Source organism: Leopardus geoffroyi, chromosome A3, assembly GCF_018350155.1.
Source record: "Leopardus geoffroyi isolate Oge1 chromosome A3, O.geoffroyi_Oge1_pat1.0, whole genome shotgun sequence".
NCBI lineage: Eukaryota > Metazoa > Chordata > Mammalia > Carnivora > Felidae > Leopardus > Leopardus geoffroyi.
The window spans coordinates 121,502,348-121,525,278 of record NC_059336.1 but is presented as its reverse complement, the minus strand read 5'-3'; the positions used below and the strand labels follow the sequence as shown (position 1 = coordinate 121,525,278).

Sequence of the window (22,931 nt, the reverse complement as noted above, 5' to 3'; positions counted from 1 at the left end):
CAATATACTACTATACATACTATTTTATTTTTTTATGCCACAAATTTAAGAAAAAAATATAAGAACTATTTATTTCATAAATGCACATTTCTAAATCATATTTTCCCAAAGTAAGACAACTACATTACACAAATAACTAGTCAAAATGCAGCCTAACAAACAAACTTAAGAAATGCAGTGCAGAGCCTGCTTGAGATTCTCTTTTCCTCCCTCACCCTCAAAATAAATAAATAAAAACTTGAAAGAAAGCAAGAAAAAGAAATACTTGTAATAGGGGCACCTGAGCGACTCAGCCAATAGAGCATGTGATTCTTGACCTTAGGGTCATGAGTTCAAGCCCCATGTTGTGCACAGAGCCTACTTTGCTAAAAAAATTTTTTACAGGGGCGCCTGGGTGGCGCAGTCGGTTAAGCGTCCGACTTCAGCCAGGTCACGATCTCGCAGTCCGGGAGTTCGAGCCCCGCGTCAGGCTCTGGGCTGATGGCTCAGAGCCTGGAGCCTGTTTCCGATTCTGTGTCTCCCTCTCTCTCTGCCCCTACCCCGTTCATGCTCTGTCTCTCTCTGTCCCAAAAATAAATAAACATTGAAAAAAAAAATTAAAAAAAAAAAATTTTTTTACAAAAAGCCCAGTTTCTAATTTTGTGCTATAATACAATTTGCCATGAGCTAGTTCTAAAGCCACAAGACCAGGGGCACCTGGGTGGCTCAGTCAATTGAGCATCCAACTCCTGATTTCAGCTCAGGTCATGATCCCAGAGTCATGGGATTGAGCCCCCATGTCCAGCTCCATGCTGAGTATGGAGTCTGCTTAAGATTCTATCTCTCCCTCTGCCCCTCTCCCCTACTCATGCTCTCACTCTATAAACAATAAACAATAAATAAACAAACAAGCAAGCCTGCCAGCCAGCCACAAGACCACACTCATACTGAAAGACACAAAGGGAATGGGGTGCTTGGGTGGCTCAGTCAGTTGAGCATCTGACTTCGGCTCAGGTCATGATTCCACTGTTCGTAGGTTCAAGCCCCGCATCCGGCTGTGTCCTGACAGCTCAGAGCCTGGAGCCTGCTTCGGATTCTGTGTCTCCCTCTCTCTCTACCCTTCCCCACTCACTCTCTCAGAAATAAACATTAAAGAAAAAAAAAAAAAAAAGGAGGGGGGAACAACTAGATATTCAGAGTATCTATAATTAAGGAAAATTAACCTATTAGTTGTGTAACATACAGTACCACTTCAAGTTATCAAGAAAAAGTGTTTAGCTACTTCCAAACTATCATCAGTAGAGGGGGAAAAACTATTTAAAATGCAATTCAATCATGTAATAGTACTTTATCAATAAACATGCTTACTGTACTTAACAAATGAGTGCTTTTCAAAATTGTACTATTTCACTTCCTCAGGCTCTTGCCTTCTCTAACCCCACCCTTTTCAGAGTACATTAACTAGCCCAAGGTCACATGGCTAACAAATGGCAGAAGAAAAAAAAAAATTAGGTCCTGCCATTCCTAACATACATCTCTTACTACTATCTCAAACACTCTACCTTAGATATTTATAAAAATACTAAGGTTAAAGTATGTATTAATCGTCATCTAACTCAACTACTCATCCAAGACTTAATTATCTGTCTACATTTGTCACTACAAAATGTGCTCCACCCCAGACCTAACCAATCAGAAATCATTTTTCTTTACATGATCCCCAGGTGATTCTTGTGCACATTAGTGTCTGAAAAGCATTATTATATGACATACTTATCAAATAGTCACTGAGAAAGCAATGTCATGTGTTCTAAGCTAAAGCATGTTTGTGAATACAGAAACGGAACGGATACCTGTGAACTACTTCCTCAATTTAGATAGTTCAGGCCAGCATTATTCCTCCTAATCAAATCCCATCACTCACCCTTCAAGACCCATCATTTCCTGGGTGCCTGGCTGGCTCAGTTAGTAAAGCATGCAACCCTTGATCTCAGAATTGTGAGTTCAGGCCCCCACAGTAAGCAGAGCTTACTTTAAAAAAAAAAACAAAAAACAAAAAAAAAACAAAAAAAAAAAAACATCTTTTCTTGAAAATCTTACCTGAAGGATCTGATATAAATTGACCTTTTTCCTCTACTAGCTGCAACTCTATTATATATTTTGGCATTTGATTATATTCAACTCAGTATAATGTTTACCATCTTTAAAATGTCATATTCTAAGTCTTGAGATTCTAGCAAGATTTTAAGTTCTCATGTACAAAAAAAATACTTCATTTCTTTTTAATTGCACACCATACCGGGGTGGGGGCTCAAGATTTCCCAAAGTTCATTCAGTAAATTATTAATAGGAATTATTAGGAGAAAAAAAGGAAGGTTCAGAATCAAGTAAGTTTGGAAATAATTAGGTTCAAGGTCTTCTGCTGTAGGACTTCTAAGAGTCTTATTTAATATGTTAATATGCACTGTAAACCTCTAAATATGGAGGACAGTATATAACATTTCACAGACTTATTTGATGGAACTCTTCTTTCATGGAGCATCTATAGATCCTGAAGTTTTACAAACATACTCTGGGAATAAGTACTACACACTTATTGAATTACAGACATTAGTAAAATATCTGAAGTCTAGTCATTTTTTAAATAATTTGGGTACTACATAACTCTTTGAATATCAATTTAAATGAGTCTGTAGGTTTATTTGTTGGTCATTCTCTCATATTCTACTAGCTTTTTTCAGTTCTATTCAGGAAGGTCTCTCAAAGCGTTATCTGCACACTAGCTGAATCAGAAATCACCTGATTGCTCATTAAAGAAATATAACCTGCTAAACTAGAATCTCTGGTGTTGGAATATTTTTAATGAGGGCCTCCAAATGATTCTTAGTATCCAAAGTTTGAGGACTTCTCCCATATAAAACAGTTTAAGTACATGAGGCACATCATTCTAACTGCTGCACTATTCTACTGTATTTTTCTTATCTTGGTAGGGTTTTAATTTTGACTTGCCTCTGTGACAGAGACCTCAGAATAAGTAACATTATAAAAAGCTCCTTCCCTCCAAAGAAATCTAGGGATTTAAGCAAAGCAAATAACCAAAATGTAAATACATACAAAATAATTACTTCACCATTTAATTAACTTCAAGCTTTGGGAAAGCTTTTGCCTACAAACCTGATGATACTAACAGTTAACTTTTAATAAGATGATCATAATGCTCAACTTCAACTTTTTCATCTTCAAAGCATTTTACTAGTTAATTATAACCTAACCCTTTGAGGGAAGGCGTTGCCAGTTTCAGGACAAAGATACTTAAGAGAGATTATGCAATCTACCCACAGTCATTTAGCAATGTGTGTCAGAGTGATTACAATCCATAAGCAAGAAAGGCATCTCTGACTAAGGGAATAATTTCATTTAACAAACATTTATTGAAGACTCTACTGTGTACGTAAGACTTGGAGGATAATGGTAAAAAAAGATTAAGACCCATTTGAACTCAATACAAAATCTACTGGGTTGACAGTCACAAGGATAATATATGGCATAATATAGTGATGAACATGATTCAAAGATGAGATAACTTCCAAGTGAAGTATAATAGTAAGTGCCAAATGCTACCAAAAATAAAAGTACAATGAAAAGATAAAGTTATTCCCACCTAAGTGGGAATTCTAACCCCAAGAAGAGTTAAATTTTTCCAGTTAGCAAAAATCATGTTCTCCTGGAGTCTGAGGCTCTTTAGTCATGCTCATCAGCTACTACAAATACTTGCCACTATTCTACCACAAATCTTATAAAAGTAGGCAAAAGAATTTGAGAATAATAAAGCAGAGAACTTATGCTGCTCTACTTTTTAGGGAAGACTTCCTGCCCAGATCAGAATTTGTCAGAAATCTAGAACCTAGGATTTTAATGTAAAGACAAAAAGAATATAACCAAGTATAGCATTAAAAAAAAAAAAAAAAAAATGATGGAGCGCCTGGGTATTCAGTCAGTTAAACATCCAACTTCATTCAGCTCAGGTCATGATCTCACGGTTTGTGGGTTCGAGCCCCACATCGGGCTCTGTGCTGACGGCTCAGAGCCTGAGCCTGCTTCAGATTCTGAGTCTCCATCTCTCTCCGTTCCTCCTCTGCTTGCACTCTGTCTGTCTCTCTCTCTCAAAATTAAACATTTAAAAAGAAAATTTAATAAAATAAAAAAAATGAGACAGTCAAGGAAGTAAGTGAATTAGCAGACCATGAGATTAATTCGAGTCTTGATGATGGCCTCGTGTAGAAGTGTGAAAGCAGAAAATAAATTGATTCCAGAAAGTAGAGTAACTGAAAAATTAGTGACACCAGTATTCAAATAAACACAATGTAACTGCAGGTTGGTAAAAAGTGGTTATTTTTTTTTTCAGTGAGTGTGGGGGGGGAGCCGGGAGACAGATGTTAAAGGAAGAAGCATAATGCTGAACTCTAATTTCAAAAGTTAAGTTTAGAATTCTAGCCAGAAATCTAGGGAGAGGTGTATCAGGCTGTGGGAAATGCAGCTCTGAGACAGAGTGAGGTGAGGACTAGAGGATAGATATGAAATGGCAATAAAAGGATCATAGATAATATACAGAATGAAAAACAGAGGGCAGAAGTAAAACTCTTAAAAAATGCCTATATTCGGGGCGCCTGGGTGGCTCAGTCGGTTGAACGTCTGACTTCGGCTCAGGTCATGATCTCACGGTTCGTGGGTTCAAGCCCCGCATCAGGCTCTGTGCTGACCGCTTGCTTAGAGCCTGGAGCCTGCTTCAGATTCTGTGTCTCCTTCTCTCTCTGCCCCTCCCGCTCATGCTTTGTCTCACTCTGTTTCTTAAAAATAAATAAATGTAAACTGTTAAAAAAAAAATGCCTACATTCAAGCAATGAGCAGACAGGATCTTGTACAAACTAGTGAAAAATATAGTCTTTTACTAAAACAGCTTGGGGTGGGGGGGGTGGGGGGGCGGGGGGACGGGGGGTAGGGGAAACTTGGGTGGCTAAGTCAGTTGAGCATCTGACTCCTGATTTCAGCTCAGGTCATGATCCCAGGGTCGTGGGATCAAGCCCCACATCCAGCTCCATTCTGAACGTGATGCCTGCTTGGGACTCTCCCTCTCTCTCTCCCTCTCTCTGCCCCTCTCCCCTGCTCAGGCTTTCTGTCTCTCTCTAAAAAAAAAAAAATAAAATAGAAATAAAAACACTGGAGAGTGGAAGTTTGTTCCGAAACAACTCAATGAGAGAAAAGCTGATAAAAAATGTGGGTTGGTAATTAGAAGGTCACTATAGGGGTACCTGGGTGGCTCAGTTGGTTAAGTGATTCTTGATTTCAGCTCAAGACATCATGATCTAATGGTCTGTGAGATGGAGCCTCACTTCCAGCTCTGCACTGACAATGCAGAACGTGCTTGGGATTCTCTCTTCCTCTCTGTTACCAAACACACATGTGCTCTCTCTCTCAAAATAAATAAACATGAAAAAAAAAAAGTTACTATAACTTCTAACAGGGCAACCTCTGTGAAATGCAGGGCGGAAATCGCTAGGTGAAGAACTGGGTACTTGGTGAGAAAGTACAAGGCATAACTATGAGCAACTCTCGTAAGAAGTGCCACTGTGAAGAAAGAAGAGACAATAGTCTAAAGAAGTTACAAAGTCAAAGAAGTCAGGGAAGAATTTTATTTTATTTAAATGCCCCCTTTATTTTTTTTCTCAAGTACATTCTACTCCCAACACGGGGCTCGAACCCATGACCCCAAGATCAAGAGTCACATGTTCTACCAACTAAGCCAGCCAGGTACCCCAAGAATTTTCTTTTGCTTTTCTTTTTTTAAAGTTTATTTATGTATTTTTGAGAGAGAGAGAGAGAGAAAGCATGAGTGAGGCAGGGACAGAGAGAGAGGGAAAGAGAGAATCCCAAACAGGCTCCACACAGTCAGTGCAGAGCCTGATGTGGGGCTCAAACCCAGAAACCGTATGTTCTGAGATTATGACCTGAGCTGAAGTCAGATGTTTAACCGACTGAGCCTCCTAGGCACCCTAAGAATTTTATTTTTTAAACAGATAAGATGACCTGGGTGGCTCAGTCAGGTAAGCATCCAACTCTTGATCTCAGCTCAGGTCTTGATCTCAAGGTTCTTCAAGCCCCCACTTCCCCCACCCCCACCACAACCTCCCTGCATTGGACTCCGAGCTGGGCATGAAGCCCACTTTAAAAGAAAGAAAAAAAAAAAAAAAAAGGATAAGATGACCTGGTTTCTTGTAAATAGAAGGACACATAGAAGAGAATAAAATAAAATTTTAAAGAGTAAGATGACTGATGAGAAAAAGATCCTCAAAGAGACAAAACATAAACAAAATAAGAACATTATCGCCCAGGTTAGATCAAAAAGTATATGAGTACAATCAATCTTTTCCAGTTTCCTTTGTAAAACAGTCTTTTTCCCTACCTTTTTAAAAAATAAGTACTCCTGCTTTCATGAGAAAGCTTAGAAGTGCGGTCAATTTCTTTTTCTTTCAGCAGTTACCATGACTGCAGAAAACAAAACTCACACTGCTATTTATTTGCTTAGGACCAATATTATTCTACAAAGTCCTCAAACTTCAGGCACACAAAAGGTCCTACATTTTCCTCAAACATCCCAAAAGCAATGGCTTACTAGTTTAACATTTCTAAGCAAGAATGAATATGTGAAAGAATAGACAAACAAAATATATAGAAGTGAGCTGAGGAACTGTAAAAAGACAAAAACAATCTATTGTAAGTTATAATGCATTTTTCTTCCTGGAAGATAATTTTCAATCTGAAAATAATACATACTTTAAACGAGAGACATGGGTACAGAAAAATGCCACAAAATTTAAATACTGGACAGGACCAGTCTTATATTGCAGCACCACCAATGAATTAAAAACTACCATTTACCTCATAAGATTATTTAGAAGAACCAGTGAGGTAGAAGTAACAAATATTAAACCTACAGCCTGACAGTGGATACAGTCTGAAGTAAGGATACTTGCTTGGCCTTCTAGGATTAATATAATTCCATAAGCTTATTAAATTCTCTTTAGCGATTCATTCTTTTTCACAAACAAAATTTATTAAGCACCTGTTATTTTGTTAGATACTAAAGATACTTGATGATGAGATAATCTCTGCCCTTCAAGAAAGTTAAAGTAGGGGCACCTAGGTGGCTCAGTAGGTTAAGTGTCTGACTTTGGCTCAGGTCATGATCTCACAGTTTGTGAGTTCAAGCCCCATTTGGGGCTCTGTGCTGACGGCTCAGAGCCTGGAGCGTGCTTCGGATTCTGTGTCTCCCTCTCTTTCTGCCCCTCCCCTGCTCACGCTGTCTCTCTCTGCCTCAAAAATAAGCAAACACACAAAAAATTTTAAAAAAGAAAAGAAAGTTAAAGCCTAACTCCTCAAATTACCCAGTGAGAAGTATATAAGAAGAGTGCTGAGAGCATTGGGGAGTGGTGTGCATATTGATTTTAGCCTGTTTAGAGGACAATATGGAAAAACCTATAAAAATTTAAAATACATACACCTTTAACCAAGTAATTCCACTTCATAAAAAAAAAAAAAGTAATTTTCTGCTACATCTTTTATAATATTAAAAACATAGAGGGACACATGGGTAGCTCAGTCCGTTGAGCCTGAGACCCCAGCTCAGGTCATGATCTCACGGTTTGTGAGTACGATCCCCACATCCAGCTCTCTTCTGTCGGTGCAGAGCCTGCTTTAGATCCTCTGTCTCCCTCTCTCTCTCTCTGCCACTCTCTCCACTCTCCACTTCTCCACTCTCTCTCTCAGAAATAAACAAACATTTTAAAAAATTTAAAAAAACAAAAAAAATGGAGATAATTTGTGTACTAATAGGGAACAGCTACAGAAGTGATGGTATAATAACACAACAAAATAGAAAATTATCAAGAACTAATATGCAAGAATATACACAATACATAGTTTACTATCATAAATAGCATATAGATTATAATTCCATATATGTAAAATATACACATATAAGTTACCCATAAATACATATGCAATGGTCTGGAAAGATGTACACAAACTTTAACAGTGGTTATTCCTAGGAAAAACAAACTGGAGGAATTAGGGAACAGGGGAAGGTCTTTTATTTTTTTTCCTGTGTACTTCCATATTGTTTGAAATATTTATTTTATAATTTTTTATTTCATATTTTTTAATACAAATAAAATATTTTGCCAAAGATCCAAGGTCATGCGTCTTGTGTACCCTTTATGTTCAGTTGTCTATCTGGTACACAGTGTTACCCAAATAAAGATATCAAAGAATTTTTTTAAATTTCCTGGGGTGCCTGCCTGGTTCAGTCAGAAATGCATGCGACTCTTGAGCTCAGGGTCATGAGTTCAAGCCCCAAGTTGGATGCATAGATTACAAAAAAAAAATACCCATTTTCAGTTGAAATGCTGCTTCTGAATAATTAACTGCATGCCCTTGAGCAACTATCACTTCCCCTCAATTCTTCCATCTAATAAATTTGGAGGCTGGGGGGCACCTGGGTGGCGCAGTCGGTTAAGCGTCCGACTTCAGCCAGGTCACGATCTCGCGGTCCGTGAGTTCGAGCCCCGCGGCAGGCTCTGGGCTGATGGCTCAGAGCCTGGAGCCTGTTTCCGATTCTGTGTCTCCCTCTCTCTCTGCCCCTCCCCCATTCATGCTCTGTCTCTCTCTGTCCCAAAAATAAATAAACGTTGAAAAAAAAAAAAATTTGGAGGCTGAATAAGAATAGTAAAAACTAAAAATTAAAATTAAATTAAAATTCTAAATTTTAGGGGCGCCTGGGTGACTCAGTCGATTTAGCATCCAACTTGGGCTCAGGTCATGAACTCGCAGATTGTGAGTTCAAGCCCTGCGATTGTGAGTTCAAGCCCTGCCATCAGGCTCTGTGCTGACAGCTCAGAGCCTGGAGCCTGCTCTGGATTCTGTATCTCCCTCTCTCTCTGTCCTCCTCCCCCACTTGCACTCTGTGTGTGTGTCTCTCTCTCTCTCAAAAATAAATAAGATTAAAAAAATAAATTAAAAAAATTCTAAATTTTAAAGTATTTTCAAATTTTTAACATAGAATCCACCCACCAGTTCATGAATTTGTGCCGCCATCTCATCTGTGCACACCTGTTGGTGAAGCTTCACCTGTTTCTATACATACATTTAAAACTTCTGTAAGGTGTCATTCATTAAAAAGGAAGTATAGCTCTGCAATGGGGTTTGGTTTTTCAAAAGTAGCTTTCCCTTAACTTGCACAATCATGTACACAACCAAAACACTCATCCAAAGTGTGAGTATTCAAGTATGCTCTGGTTAAAGGGTGTTAATAAGTTGTAAAGGAAATGAGTTTTTATCAAGCAACTTCAAGGCTTTATCCCAACAAATGGGCCACTTTACACATAGGCAACGAGTCAGGTGAAAGAAGCACCAAATAACTCAAGTAACTGTCAGTTTCTTGTTTAGTCAAGTAACTGTCAGTAAATTTCTCCAGCATACCATCAAAAGTGGTTAAAAATAGTTTAATTATCAATTTAGGAATAAAATTTTTCTAGGTGTCAACATCTGAATATTATGAGTTCCATAAGGAATGAAAAGGGAGAGCAGTAATATTTTTTTAAGTTTATTTATTTATTTTGAGAGAGAGAGTGAGCACATGTGAGGGAGGAAGGGAGGGACAGAGTGAGAGGAAGACAGAGAATCCCAAGCAGGCTCCACACTGTCAGCACAGAGCCCCACATGGGGCTCAAACCCACAAACCGTGAGATCATGACCTAAGCTGAAACCAAGAGTCAGACACTTAACTAACTGTGCCACCCAGATGCCCCAAGAGATTAGTATTATTTGAAGAAACGATCATTTTAAATTATCATTAGAAATGATAAATTGGGGGCCTCAGAAGAGCATGAACTCATGATCTTGGGGTCATGAGTTGGAGCCCCACATTGGGTGTAGAGATTACTTAAAAATAAATAAACTAATTAAGATAAAATAAAATGACATGATAAACTGGCCTCAAACTAAAAAACATGAAAAACCACAAACTAAAAGAGCAAAGATTGCCAAAAAAGAGTAAAGGAAAAACCCAAGACTAAAATTAGCAAAATGTATGAACAAAGACCTAAAAACAAAAAACAAACAAAAAAAAAAAAAACCTATAAGCTTCAAAAGAGAAAGAATACCTACAAAAGAAAAAGAATCAGACCAACATCAAACTTCAAAAGTAACACTAGATACAAGATGACAATAAAGTCATATTCTTTAAGTATTAGACCTACAATTTTACATCCAGCCAATTTTTTATTTAAATGAAAGAACATAATGAAAACATTTTCAGCCATGTAATGCCTCAGAAAGTTTGTTACAAAAAGTCCCAAACTGAAAATATTCTTGGAGGAAATATTCACAAAAAAGAGAAATAAAGAATAATATGAGACACAAAAAGTAAGATCATCAGGGGTGCCTGAATGGCTCAGTCGGTTAAGTGACCAATTCTTGATCTTAGCTCAGGTCTTGATCTCAGGGTCATGAGTTCAAGCCCCGCACTGGACTCCACACTGGGTGCAGAGACTATTTGAAAAATCAGGGAAAAAAAAAGGTAATCATATCGGTACTTGAGAAAAATTTATTGTTACTGGAAAAAAAATTCCAAATTAAAGAAAAAGACAAAGTACTTATATCCATAAAAATATCAGAACTAAAATTCTAAACAATACAGCATAGGAAGGAAGGTGGAACATTATAAGAGAATGTTAAATAGTATGTGGCTTTATTTTTTTTTTTTTTTTTTTTTTTTTTTCTTTTTCAACGTTTATTTATTTTTGGGACAGAGAGAGAGACAGAGCATGAACGGGGGAGGGGCAGAGAGAGAGGGAGACACAGAATCGGAAACAGGCTCCAGGCTCTGAGCCATCAGCCCAGAGCCCGACGCGGGGCTCGAACCCACGGACCGCGAGATCGTGACCTGGCTGAAGTCGGACGCTTAACCGACTGCGCCACCCAGGCGCCCCATAGTATGTGGCTTTAAAGAAAAAAAAACAGAAGTCAATAAACAGAAATTTAGGTCTTATGAGCAATTAAGCGCGCGCACACACACACACACACACACACACACACACACACAGAATATTTAACTTTAAAATAATCAGAAGAGATGGGGCACCTGTATGGCTTAGTTGGTTAATTCTCCTCAGGTCACCATCTTGATTTTGCCTCAGGTCATGATCTCATGGGTTGACAGTGCAGAGATCGCTTGAGATTCCCTTTCTCTTTGCCCCTCCATTCCTCGCACTCTCTCTCTCAAAACGCAGTAACATTATAGATAGATAGATAGATAGACAGACAGACAGGCAGACAGACAAAATCATCAGAAGAGGGGCACCTGGCTGGTTCAGTCAGTGGAGCATGCAACCCTTGATCTTGAGGTCGTGAGCTCAAGCCCCAAGTTGGTGCAGAGCTTACTTAAAATATATCTATGGATATACGTAGATATGTATAGATATAGGGGATGCCTGGGTGGCTCAGTTGGTTAGGCGTCCGACTTTGGCTCAGGTTATGATCCCACAGTTTGTGGGTTCAAGCCCTGCATGGGTTCTGCAATGGCAGTGCAGAGCCTGCTTGGGATTGATATTCTCTCTCCCTCCCTCCCTCTCCCATCCTCCCTCTGTGCCCCTACCCCACTTGCATTCTCTCTAAAAAAACTTTAAAAATTAAATAAATACACACACACACACACACACACACACACATATATACACACACACACATAGGGGTAGCTAGGTGGCTCAGTCAGTTGGGCGTTTGACTCTTGGGTTTCAGCTCAGGTCATGGTCTTGCAGCTCATGGTTTGGGCCCTACATCTGGCTCCACATTACCAGTGAGGAGCCTGCTTAGGATTCTCTGTCTCAAAATAAAAAAACTTTACATATACATACACATATTTGTATACCTATGTATATGCACACAGATACACACATACGTACGTATACACATATGTATACACACGCGTGCACATATACATCAGGATTTGAACAAAAACTTAGGTAGAATCTTAACATGGGACAAGAGATTTAAGTATCTAAATAATCAATAAATCCACACTATAATGTTTCCCATCTCCTAATGTTTTCCATCATATATATTTTTCTACACCAAATACAAAATATCCATTTTTCTTAAGCAAATAACATTTACCAAAACTGACAGTGTATTAGGTCACAAGAAAAAGCATCTAATTCCATACTAGGTTATGTGAGTAATGTTCTTTGCTCTTGGATTTATTATAAAGGTGTCAATTCTCTGTGAATTAATCTTGGAATTCAAATAATTTCCTAATTAAAATTCTAGCTGGATCTTTTGAGGAATTCTAATCTTAACTGGAAATGTTTATGAAAAGAATGAAGATCCTTGAAAATCTAAGTTAACTTTGAAAATAACAAAGAGAAGGAACTTGTCTTTTAGAATATTAAGATATATTCCTAAACTAGTCCTAAAAACAGTATGGTACTGACACCAGAACAGGCCAACAAAAATATGAGAACAGAACATATACAGGAACTTAGCATACAGCACTATATTAGCAAGATAGCATATTAGCAATAAAGCAATATAGAATATTAGCAAGTAGCACTATAAACAATAGGTTATAAATCAAAGATCTAAATAGGAAAAATTAAGCATGTGAAAAGAGTCATAATATAAACAGTATCCCTCACTACGACACAAAGAAGGTTAAAAGCCACCGATCACTGATACTTTTGGAAAACAAGAAAAGTTAACTTTAGTAGAAAGCAGAAAAACGGGCAAAAAATATTAACAACATGAGAAGGTTAACACAGCATATAACATAAAAAGACTGCACTGCACAACTCCAGGGGGGGTACCCTTCACATAGACTGTAGTGTGAATGGTGCCTTCTTGACTTTTTGCAGTATGGCAGCCCTATTAACAGTGAACCAAAGAGGCAAAACTTCTTGCCCATAATGCACTTACATTTTAATGTGGTAGGTGTGTCATAAACATGGATTGATTAAATGCAGAAACAAAGGAGTAAGCAAGCCCCACTATCAAAAGTCAGGTTGAATGATCTCCAAGTTCTTATCTCACAAGATCAGAGAGCATATCATTTTATGGTTATGTGAAGCACCCCTGGCTCAAAGATCCTAATTTGGGTCCTAGAATACAAACACTAATAATGCTAAATGTGTTTCATTCACTAGTATGTATCATCATTTATAAATATGCCATATAATGTCTCTTCAAGAGGTTTTAAAACATGAAACATTTTTTCAAAGGGAAAACACGTACCTCCAAAATAGATTCTCAGAGCATGAAAGAAAATGTATGGGCCGCCTGGGTGGCTCAGTCATTTGAGCATTCAACTTTGGCTCAGGTCAAGATCACATGGTTTGCGAGTTCAAGACCGATGGTGGGCTCTGTGCTGACAGCGTAGAGCCTGCTTGGGATTCTCTCTCTCTCCCTCTCTCTGCCCCTCGCTTGCTCTCATGCCTGCGCACTTTCTCTCTCTCAAAAGTAAATAAGTAAACTTTTTAACAAAAGAAAAAAATGTACACACTGATAAATATTGCCAAGCGGAGGGGAAAGATGGCAGCCCAAGTACACCTCTAATGCAGACCACCACAATACCCTAGACTTACTCCACAGGGATTTTTTTCTCCAAGTCATCTTTACAATATTGCAAAATGATCTCTGAACAACATGTCTGCTCCTCTTCCTACAACCACTCCCTGAAATCAGGTAGCAAACAATCACTGAAAATCACTATCCTGTATTTCACATCCCTACAGGCTACTGTTCCCACTTTCAGTCCCAATACAATCCCAGGCACAACTCCAGATAGTCTAGTAAAAATCTGTCTATACACAGTATATAGAGTATTTCCTGACTGTACAATAGCTGCCTTCTTTCCTTTTCAGATATTTGTGGAAACTACTGCTTGCACAGCAACAAAAAGTAGTGATAAATACAGATGTGATAGTAAAATATACAAGCAGAGAAGAAAGAACTAGATTTAAATATTAAATCTACTTATTATCTACTTATTATCACTTACTACCTATTTGGTCTTCTAGTCTAGAGTCTAGAGGAAAATTTTCTTGTTTTTATGTATGGTAAGCAAACATTCAATGTATGATTTTTCCCCTTTGTACGTTCATACAACTGTTTATCCAAAAATCCCAAATCCCTTTTACTCAATAACTCACTTTTCACAAAATCCTTCCCTAGCAGGAAGGCATAACAAATATACTCCCAATATAAGAACACAAACCCAAATATCAACAAATCAACCCAGCTGAAGTCACTGGTCTGGTCCTTAGTTCTTCTAACAAGTAGTAATCCTATCACCTGTCCAGCTGGTTTCCAGAGGCTAGAGGTTTATCTATAATTAGGTATTTAAGAGACAAGCACTCAAGGATCTATCAAAGAATGGTCACAAAGACTACCTGCCACGGAAAAGAGATTAAGAAATTAACATCCTTCGCTTCCACAGGTGTTGTAAATTTCATCTAGGACCTTAAAAACTGCAAGTTTGGGTACCTAGGTGGCTCACTGGATTGAGCGGTAGTTAGACTTTAGCTCAGGTCATGAGCTCACAGTTCATGGGTTCCAGCCCCATGTCCGGCTTTGCACTGGCATCACGAAGCCTGCTCCAGATTCTCTGTCTCCCTCTCTCTCTGCCCCTACCCCACTTGGCTTTCTCTCTCAAAAATAAATAAACATTTAAAAAAAAATTTTTTTTAACTGCAAGTTTGAATATCTGGACTACAGAAATGATTAGTAATTGATTTGTTTTAAGTTGCATTTTCAATTGGTTACCACAGATAATCCTATGAACTCCACAGCTACTTCGGTTCAAAGCTGTGAAGGGATATTGTTTACCACACTACTCAAGACACACACACATATGTATACGTATGTGTATTACATTTCCATAATACATATAAGGAAAAACTTTACTCTGAAGGACTTGTATTTTTCCCTACTTATCTCAGAGTCCTATAAGTTATTACATTTTACTCTCAGACTTCTTTTCTGTGTTTAACCATCAACTTCAGCCACTCTGTTGTATATCGGTAAATGCATGGGTGTTGGAAAAGAATAAGTACAGGGTGATAAAGGAGCATACTACAGAAGGACCCAAGGATTTTTTTTTTTAATGAAATTACGATAAAGCAAATTTACCTATAAAGTTACTCAAAATATTTATTTTGACCCTCTCAACTAAGATGTGGACTCAAAGAATACAATAAAACCTTCTCAAAAAGCACAAAAAGCTACTGATGAAGCCAAAAGCAAACACGCCTAATAGAAAAAAGAGTTGAAATATTGTTCAAAGCTGCTTTCCAATTCTGTGAATACAATTATTAGTTCGCTGAGAGGAACTCTTTGATGGAGCAAACAAATGCTAATTACTGATCATCAGATTAACTGACCTAAAAGAGGTCAAACTTTAAATATACTAAACAAACAAAAGAAGCCAGGAACGAGAGTAATTATAACTCAATACAGAGCAGAAGTCAGCTTGACATTTAAAAAGTGTGGGTTCAAGAAAATCCTTCCAATAACCTACTTGGAAGAAAGGCAAACTATACGCACAGCTCAGGTCCTATGGCTTTTTAAAGCAAATGAGGGGCGCCTGGGTGGCGCAGTCGGTTAAGCGTCCGACTTCAGCCAGGTCACGATCTCGCGGTCCGTGAGTTCGAGCCCCGCGTCGGGCTCTGGGCTGATGGCTCAGAGCCTGGAGCCTGTTTCCCATTCTGTGTCTCCCTCTCTCTCTGCCCCTCCCCCGTTCATGCTCTGTCTCTCTCTGTCCCAAAAATAAATAAACGTTGAAAAAAAAAAAAAGAATAAAAAAAAAGCAAATGAAATATGTAGACACAGCCCATGAAATCTAAAAAGAGGGACGCCTGGGTGGTTCAGTCAGTTGAGGTTCCAATATTGATTTTGGCTCGGGTCATGATCCTAGGGTCGTAGGATTGAGCCCACATCAAGGCTCTACACTGAGCGTGAAACTGCTTGGGATTCTCTCTCCCTCTGCCCCTCTCCCCTGCTTGTGCTCTCTCTCTAGAAAGAAAGGAAGAAAGAAAGAACTGAAAGAAAGAAAGAAGGAAAGAAAGAAAACAAAGAAAAGAACAGAAAGAAAGAAAGAGAAGGAGAAAGAAAGAAAGAAAGAAAGAAAAGAAAGAAAGAAAGAAAGAAAGAAAGAAAGAAAGAAAGAAAGAAAGAAAGAAAGAGAAAGAAAGAAAAGAAAGAACTAAAAGAATCCTGGGGGGCAGAAGGAGGGAAGATCAGCATCAAGCGTAAAGAACACACAACAGCAGAAAAAGGAGAACCTCCTCAATTACGTATCTTATAAAGAATACATTTCTTCCTACCAAAATAAAGAGTCTCCTAAAGCAACAGCATGAACAACCCCATTTTCCATCAAGTCTTCACAGATGCCAGCAAATGTCTAAAACTCCAGACAGAGAGTACCCTTAAATACACTGGAAAGAGTACTAAATTCTTACAATTCATAAAACCAACTTGAGAGGAAGAGTTTACCAGGCCCAAATCAACCCATTTTAGAAATATACAGCAACGAAAAATACACAAATTTCTTCATAAATATATAGTCCATAAGCTTAACAAATTCAGAATTATAACTTTCCTCTTTTAAAGGACCAATCACAACATAGGATTAGAAAATCCTTTACATTTCTCAGAGAAAGCCATTAGAGCATTCTATCACCTACTACAGCCAGAAGACAAGTCTTCTTAAAACTGAAAAACATTTTAAAGTAAATCTTCATTAGCGTATTATTTATGACCTTTTAAAACATTCTAAAAGGATCCCTGACAAAGTTTCATCAGCCTCCTTTCTAGAAAAAGCTCTAATATCTTTCATTCCTCCAGCAATTTAAAAGCTACCAAATGTTCATTTCTACATTAGATTATTGATTCCTTGCCTTTTAACATCTCCATAACAGCTGCTTGACAAATTACTTCACCTTATTCCTCAGGGGATAAGGACAGCATGCTATGCATGAATTCCAAAATGGGACCACAAACTGATCAGTGACAGATGAGCTAATTGCTTCAGATGAATTAGACACTGCTCTAATAGACTGGGCATTCATACCATTATACTACAATTAAATAGTACACTAAACATTTTATTTGAACTTAGGTATAGAGAACAGACCTTTCTTAAATTTACTTTTATTTTAAAATAAATGTTAGCTTCAAAAAGTCAGTAAGTCTGTACACATTTGGAATAATCTCTACAAAAAGCCAAGTTTTCAGAAAAATTATTCTAGTTTGCACAACTTTAAGATCTAGCTTTCATATTTTAACCTAAGAGATCTGTTAACCCCAAAACAGTCTATTAACAAGACAGTTTTCAAAACATTTTTATTTTAGCAAAATAAAAGCCGAATATATTTTCAAAGATACAATAAATACATTTTGGTAAAATATATCTGTTGTATTTGCCTCGATTCATTCCGATCAGTGTCAGAACAGTATGACATACAGAGAAAAAGCACACACAAACCATAATCTTGTAGACCCCATAGAAAATAAAATATTGCTTCCCTCCCACAAGAATAACAAAATGGTGTGGGTTTAAAGGAGCATTTTAAATGAATAGCAATTCCCAGCCAAATTACTCTTGGTTAAATTACCCTCTTGCTAGACGGAAGCAATACTCTTTTCTGAATTCATAACCAATCTTGTAACACAAACTTATCAATTCCCTTAAAGTGCTAAAACAAGTGCTAGCTTAGAGTTTTATACTATAATGAAATCTCAAGATCTTTCAACCACTTTTTAAAAAACCTAAATCACCAGCCTTCTTCAAATGTGCTGGCAACAGTGTGACAACGATGGTGTTAATTCCCCTTCTAATCAACTATTCCCATAACAAAAACGCACACGTCCAAGAAACCATACAATTTGGAAACAGTGTCTACTATCCAAAACATTCGACATGCCCCTTTTGTGACTTGAAAGCTCTACCAGGTCCCTACTAGAACCTGGGTTAGCTAGCTGGCTGATTCTCTAGCTACAAAATCATGCTCGATCTCTCCTGCCTGGAGAGGCGATAGCGTTGATTTTGTTTTTAAAGTTGGTGTCAGAGCAGCTACAAACTTTTTTCAGCATCCCTGCCTGGCTGCCAACTGGAGCTCTCCGTTCACTTCCTCACCAACTTGAACCACCCCCAAACAGTTTGAGAGTAAGCTGGAGTTAGACACCGGCAGGAGCTGACACACTTACGAGAAGGGTTTGACACCGCAGAAAACTTTCACTTCTCTTCTCCCAGCCCTTCCACCCGGGGACTCCGGCCTTTCGCTCTTGCTCCCCTAGAATTCCCCTCCAAGGCAGGGCAAGGACACGGAAACCAGACTGTTCCAATGTCCCCGAAAAGACCCCCCCCCCCCCAGAGCCCTCTCCCCCAGACCCCAGTCCTGTTCTTCACACAAAAGAGCCAGAGCAGCAAAGCTATCGCAGCCCTACCTAGCCGGGTACCATCCTTCACCGCACCCGCAGACCCGGTCCCCAGCCGCCCAAGCGGTCTCCACTGGAGGCTTCCTGCCGTAACCCGGCCAGACAAAGCCCCGGCGGCCGGGCCGGCACTCGGAAGCCTCCGGACTCGGGCCGCCGCGCTCTTACCCGGGCCTCTTCCAGAGCGACGCCGGCACCACCGCTTCCCCCGGCCTTGGCGCCGGGGCAGCTGGCAGCGCGGGTCTTGGAGGAGCGGGTCCGAGAGGAGATGAAATGGCTGCTGCCTCCGGTCGCCCCAGGCTCTGCTCCGGCCCCAGGCCCAGGCCCAGGCCCAGGCGACTTGGACCCGAGAAGACGCAGAGAGCTCTTCCGGGTGTTCACCATGGTCCAGCCAGGAGGACGGGGTCCACACAGCGCCCGCCGCGCCTGGGAGAGCCGAGGAAGGCCGGCCCGCCGGCCGGGCAGTCAGGGCCAGTGAAGCCGGGCCGGGAGAGACGAGCCGACCCGGACTCTGCGGAGCGCAGACGAGGACAGGCGAGAGTCGGGCAGACGAAGGGAAGTAGGCGTGAGAAGGCAGAAAGCGGGAGGCGGGAGCGATACTCCAGGCCGACAGCTCAGACCCTCCACCGGCTTCGCCCTCCTCAGCGGGAGCCGAGCGAAGCCGCCATTTCTGCCCCTTTCTCTCTCGTTCTCGCTCTCGAGCTCCGTGCGTCAGGGATCCAGCGCCGCAGGGCCGACGAGACCGCTTCCGGCCGTGGCCGCTGCGGGGCGCTGCAGGGTCGGCCAGCCCTTCTCCTGTCCGCTCCCCCTCCTCTCCCTCCGCCCCTCCAGCAGGCCCCGCCCAGCGGCGCGGCGTCAGCGCTCGGCGGCGGGGGGGGGGAGGGGGCAAGGGACGCTCTGGGCTATGTGAGCTCTATGGTTCATAGGTCTGGCCCCGAGTCTAGGAGGGGGATGGGAATAACCAGAAACGGCGCGGAACGAGCTACAGCGCTGGAGTTGACCCTGGGACTCTCACGCCCTGCGAGGCCCGAATACCCTAGTATCTCCACCATCGCTCCAGGTGGCTTGGATACAGCCAAGAACGACCGGCAAGGGCGGGGGGACACACGGGGACAGGGGAGGACGAGGGCGCGGTGACCTGAGTTGGAATCCCAGAGGTACCCGAGGCAGGACACCGAACTTGAGTCGCACTTTCGTGCCTGTGAAAATGAGACTATGGTAAATTAGATCTGTGCGGCTTCTGGCACATGGTAAGTTGAAGAAAGAACAAACGCTAGACCGCTGTGTCTTTAAACAAAGCAAGAAAGGGTTGTTTTCTATAACCTTTGCCAGATGTAAGGCGGAGTCACAAAGAATGAATTCTTCCACGTAAGAGTCTCCTTTATCACTGCGGGCCCCCGCCCGCGGAAGAATTAAGAATACAAAAAGCTGAACACAAAATATGAAATTTGTGATTTAACTTTCAAGAATTAAGAGAATATGAAAAGCTCTCCAGTAAAAGAGAAATTATGTTAATTTCACCAAATGCTTGGTACATTAGCGATAGAGAGCGAACTATTCATTGGGTAAAAGGTTCTTCCTGTTTGCTGCACTAAGAAAAATTGAAGGCTCAAGAAACGTCCTGTAAAAATACCCAAGCTGTATCAAAATTAGAGCATTCTAGCCACCCAAGCTACCAACCATTCGACAAAACTGCGTACAGCACTGAGAATGGAAGTCATTTTTCTGTTTGGAAAAATGTATGGATTCCAGGAAAGCAGGCAAAACCCACTTACATTTAAATGGCAACACATCACCCACCACTTAAACACATCACCACACCACCCACCCGGACTTTTGGGTGTGGAAACCTCATAATGGAAGTAGACCTGATTCTCCTGAATCAGTTAGCTGTGAATGAGATCACTGAAGAGAATAAACAGTTTTCCTACAGACAGAGGCTGGTTTTCAGATGTATATGAAGCGTCCTGAAGAGGTGTATAACATGCAAATTAGGATATAAAGGGTTTGTGTGCTTTCCTCCTTTGTTTTCTGTTTGTTTTTGTAGTTCTAAATTAAGACAGTCAAGTTATTATGATTTGGGTCGTTATAACTAATAAGAACAAAAGGCAAACTGAGTGTAAAACACTGAGCTGAGTGGGACATAGATCCTCAGGCACTAGTAAATGCCTAAGAACAAAGGCAGGGGAAAAACAAATGGTTAACTGATAAAAATCACAGTCTTGTAGGATGTGAAACCCCACTACAGTTTGTAGCTGTCTTAATGATTGACAAGAAAAACACAATCTTGGGGGCCCGTGGCTGGCTCACTGGGAGAAACATGCAACTTTGATCTCAGGGTCATGAGTTTGAGCCCCACATAGGGTATAGAGATTAACTAAATAAATAAAACTTTAAAAAAAGAGAGAAAGACAATCTTAATAGACCTCCAGGAACCTATAAACTCAATTTCCTGGGGCCCTAAGGTCACCTTCACCTCTATAGGTTAGAAAACCCTATATAATCAGTCATTCCCTGCAATCACAGTGCAGCTCTCTGCCCAAGGGTCCTGTCCCTGTGCTATAATAAAAATGCCTTTTTGCACCATAAAATGTCTCAAGAATTCTTTCTTGACCATTGGGCTTGACAATCCTGCATCAATAACCTGCATCATTTACTATCAACAAATGTTTACTCTAAACCCAACTGGTATTTGGTACTCTGCCAGGCCAGGAAGTAGGGAAATTTTTTTTAAATACAACAACACATAGTACTTACAAGAGAGATGGAGACTGGCAAGAAACTAGCAAGCTTCGATACAGTGTGATAAAGAATGAGGCACAGACCTCTAACTCAAACAGGGATTTAGGGAAAGCCCTGAGATTTCATCTTCAACCACAAAATGGAATAAGGGAACATTATGGATAAAAGAAAGGAAGGTTTGAAGAAGAAAGAGTTGTTTGTTTTCTGCAGTATGAGCCAGAGAAAATAAGTCGATAAAAATCTGTTTTTAAACTTGGCTTAAAATTACATGAGCTATGAGGTTCCTGGGTTGCTGAGTCAGTTAAGTGTCCAACTCTTGATTTCAGCTCGGGTCACGATCTCACAGTGGTGAGATCAGGGTCCAGCATCAGGCTCAGCGCTAGGTGTGGAGTCTGCTTAAGATTCTCTCCTTCCTTCTACCCCCTCCCCCCACTTCTGTGCTTGCACAGAAGCACAGTCTCTCTCTCTCTCTCTCACTCTCTTTCAGCTCTCTTTCTCTCCCCCCTCCACTCCCTCTCAAAAAAGGCCGGGGGGTGGGGGCAGAGGGTACCTGGGTGGCTCAGTCAGTTAAGCACCCAACTCTTGGTCTCAGCTCTCAGGTCATGATCTCACAGTTCATGAGATCCAGCCCCAAGTCGGGCTCTACACTGACAGCACCAAGCCTGCTTGGGATTCTCTCTCTCTCTCTGTCTCTCTCTCTCTCTCTCCCCTTCCCCCACTCTCTCTCTCAAAATAAATAAACATTGTTTTCTTAAATATATGAGCTGGCAAGATACCAAAAAATGCTTAGACCAAAAACAAAGTCACTGCAGGAACCCAGACCAGTAATGTATTTTCAATGCATTTGCTCAACCACGGTGAACTTGACCTTCTACATTCTGTCTTCAGGAGATAGAAAAGACAAGACAAAGCCCAGGACCTGCTCAAGTTACAGTCTGACGCAATCACCCTGCAAAATCCTGGTAAAAAAGGATACATCTAAGGGTAAATTAGAAATAAACCTGCCAGGGGTGCCTGGGTGGCTCAGTCAGTTGAGTGTCTGACTTTGGCTCAGGTCATGATCTCACAGTTTGTGAGGTTTGTAAGTTCGAACCCCGCATCTGGCTCGCTGCTGTCAGTGCAGAGCCTGCTTTGGATCCTCTGTCCCCATCTCTCTCTGCCCCTCCTTGCTTGTGCTCTCTCCCTCTCAAAATAAAGAAACATTTAAGAAAAAAAGAAAAAGAAAGAAAGAAAGAAAGAAAGAAAGAAAGAAAGAAAGAAAGAAAAGAAAGAAAGAAACCTGCCAACCTTCCTTCCCATCATTCATCCCCAGGAAACTGCAAGGAAAACTGACTTTCCCAACATCTACACCAAGAATGGGGGGCAAAGGCACCTGGATGGTTCAGTTGGTTAAGCATCTGATTCTTGATTTCCTGCTCAGGTCTTGCTCTCATGGTTTGTGGGATCAAGCCCTGCATCCCGTTCTGTGCTGACAGCTGGGAGCCTGGAACCTGCCCCACACTCTGTGTCTCCTTCTCTCTGCCCCTCCACCACTTGTGCTCTGTCTCTCTCTCTCTCTCTCTCTCTCTCTCTCTCCCTCAAAAATAAACATTACAAAATAAGTAAAATAAAATAAAATAAAATAAAATTTTGCAGCACCTGGGTGACTCATTCTGTTGAGTGGCCGACTC

At 40.5% G+C, this 22,931-nt stretch overlaps 1 protein-coding gene across 3 annotated transcripts in view; it reads right to left on the bottom strand.

Annotated features, from left to right (window-relative positions):
* The window catches only part of ATAD2B (ATPase family AAA domain containing 2B), a 168,031-nt gene extending 148,768 nt beyond the window's left edge, over positions 1-19,263 (bottom strand). For 2 of the 3 annotated variants that reach the window (XM_045447596.1, XM_045447595.1), the window contains exon 1: positions 18,688-19,263. In XM_045447596.1, the coding sequence (XP_045303552.1) occupies positions 18,688-18,903 (216 nt within the window). In that variant the 5' untranslated portion in view covers positions 18,904-19,263. The remainder of the gene's footprint in view (positions 1-18,687) is intronic. The other variant, XM_045447597.1, reaches the window with a different exon arrangement.
* Between the last annotated feature and the right edge of the window lie 3,668 nt (positions 19,264-22,931).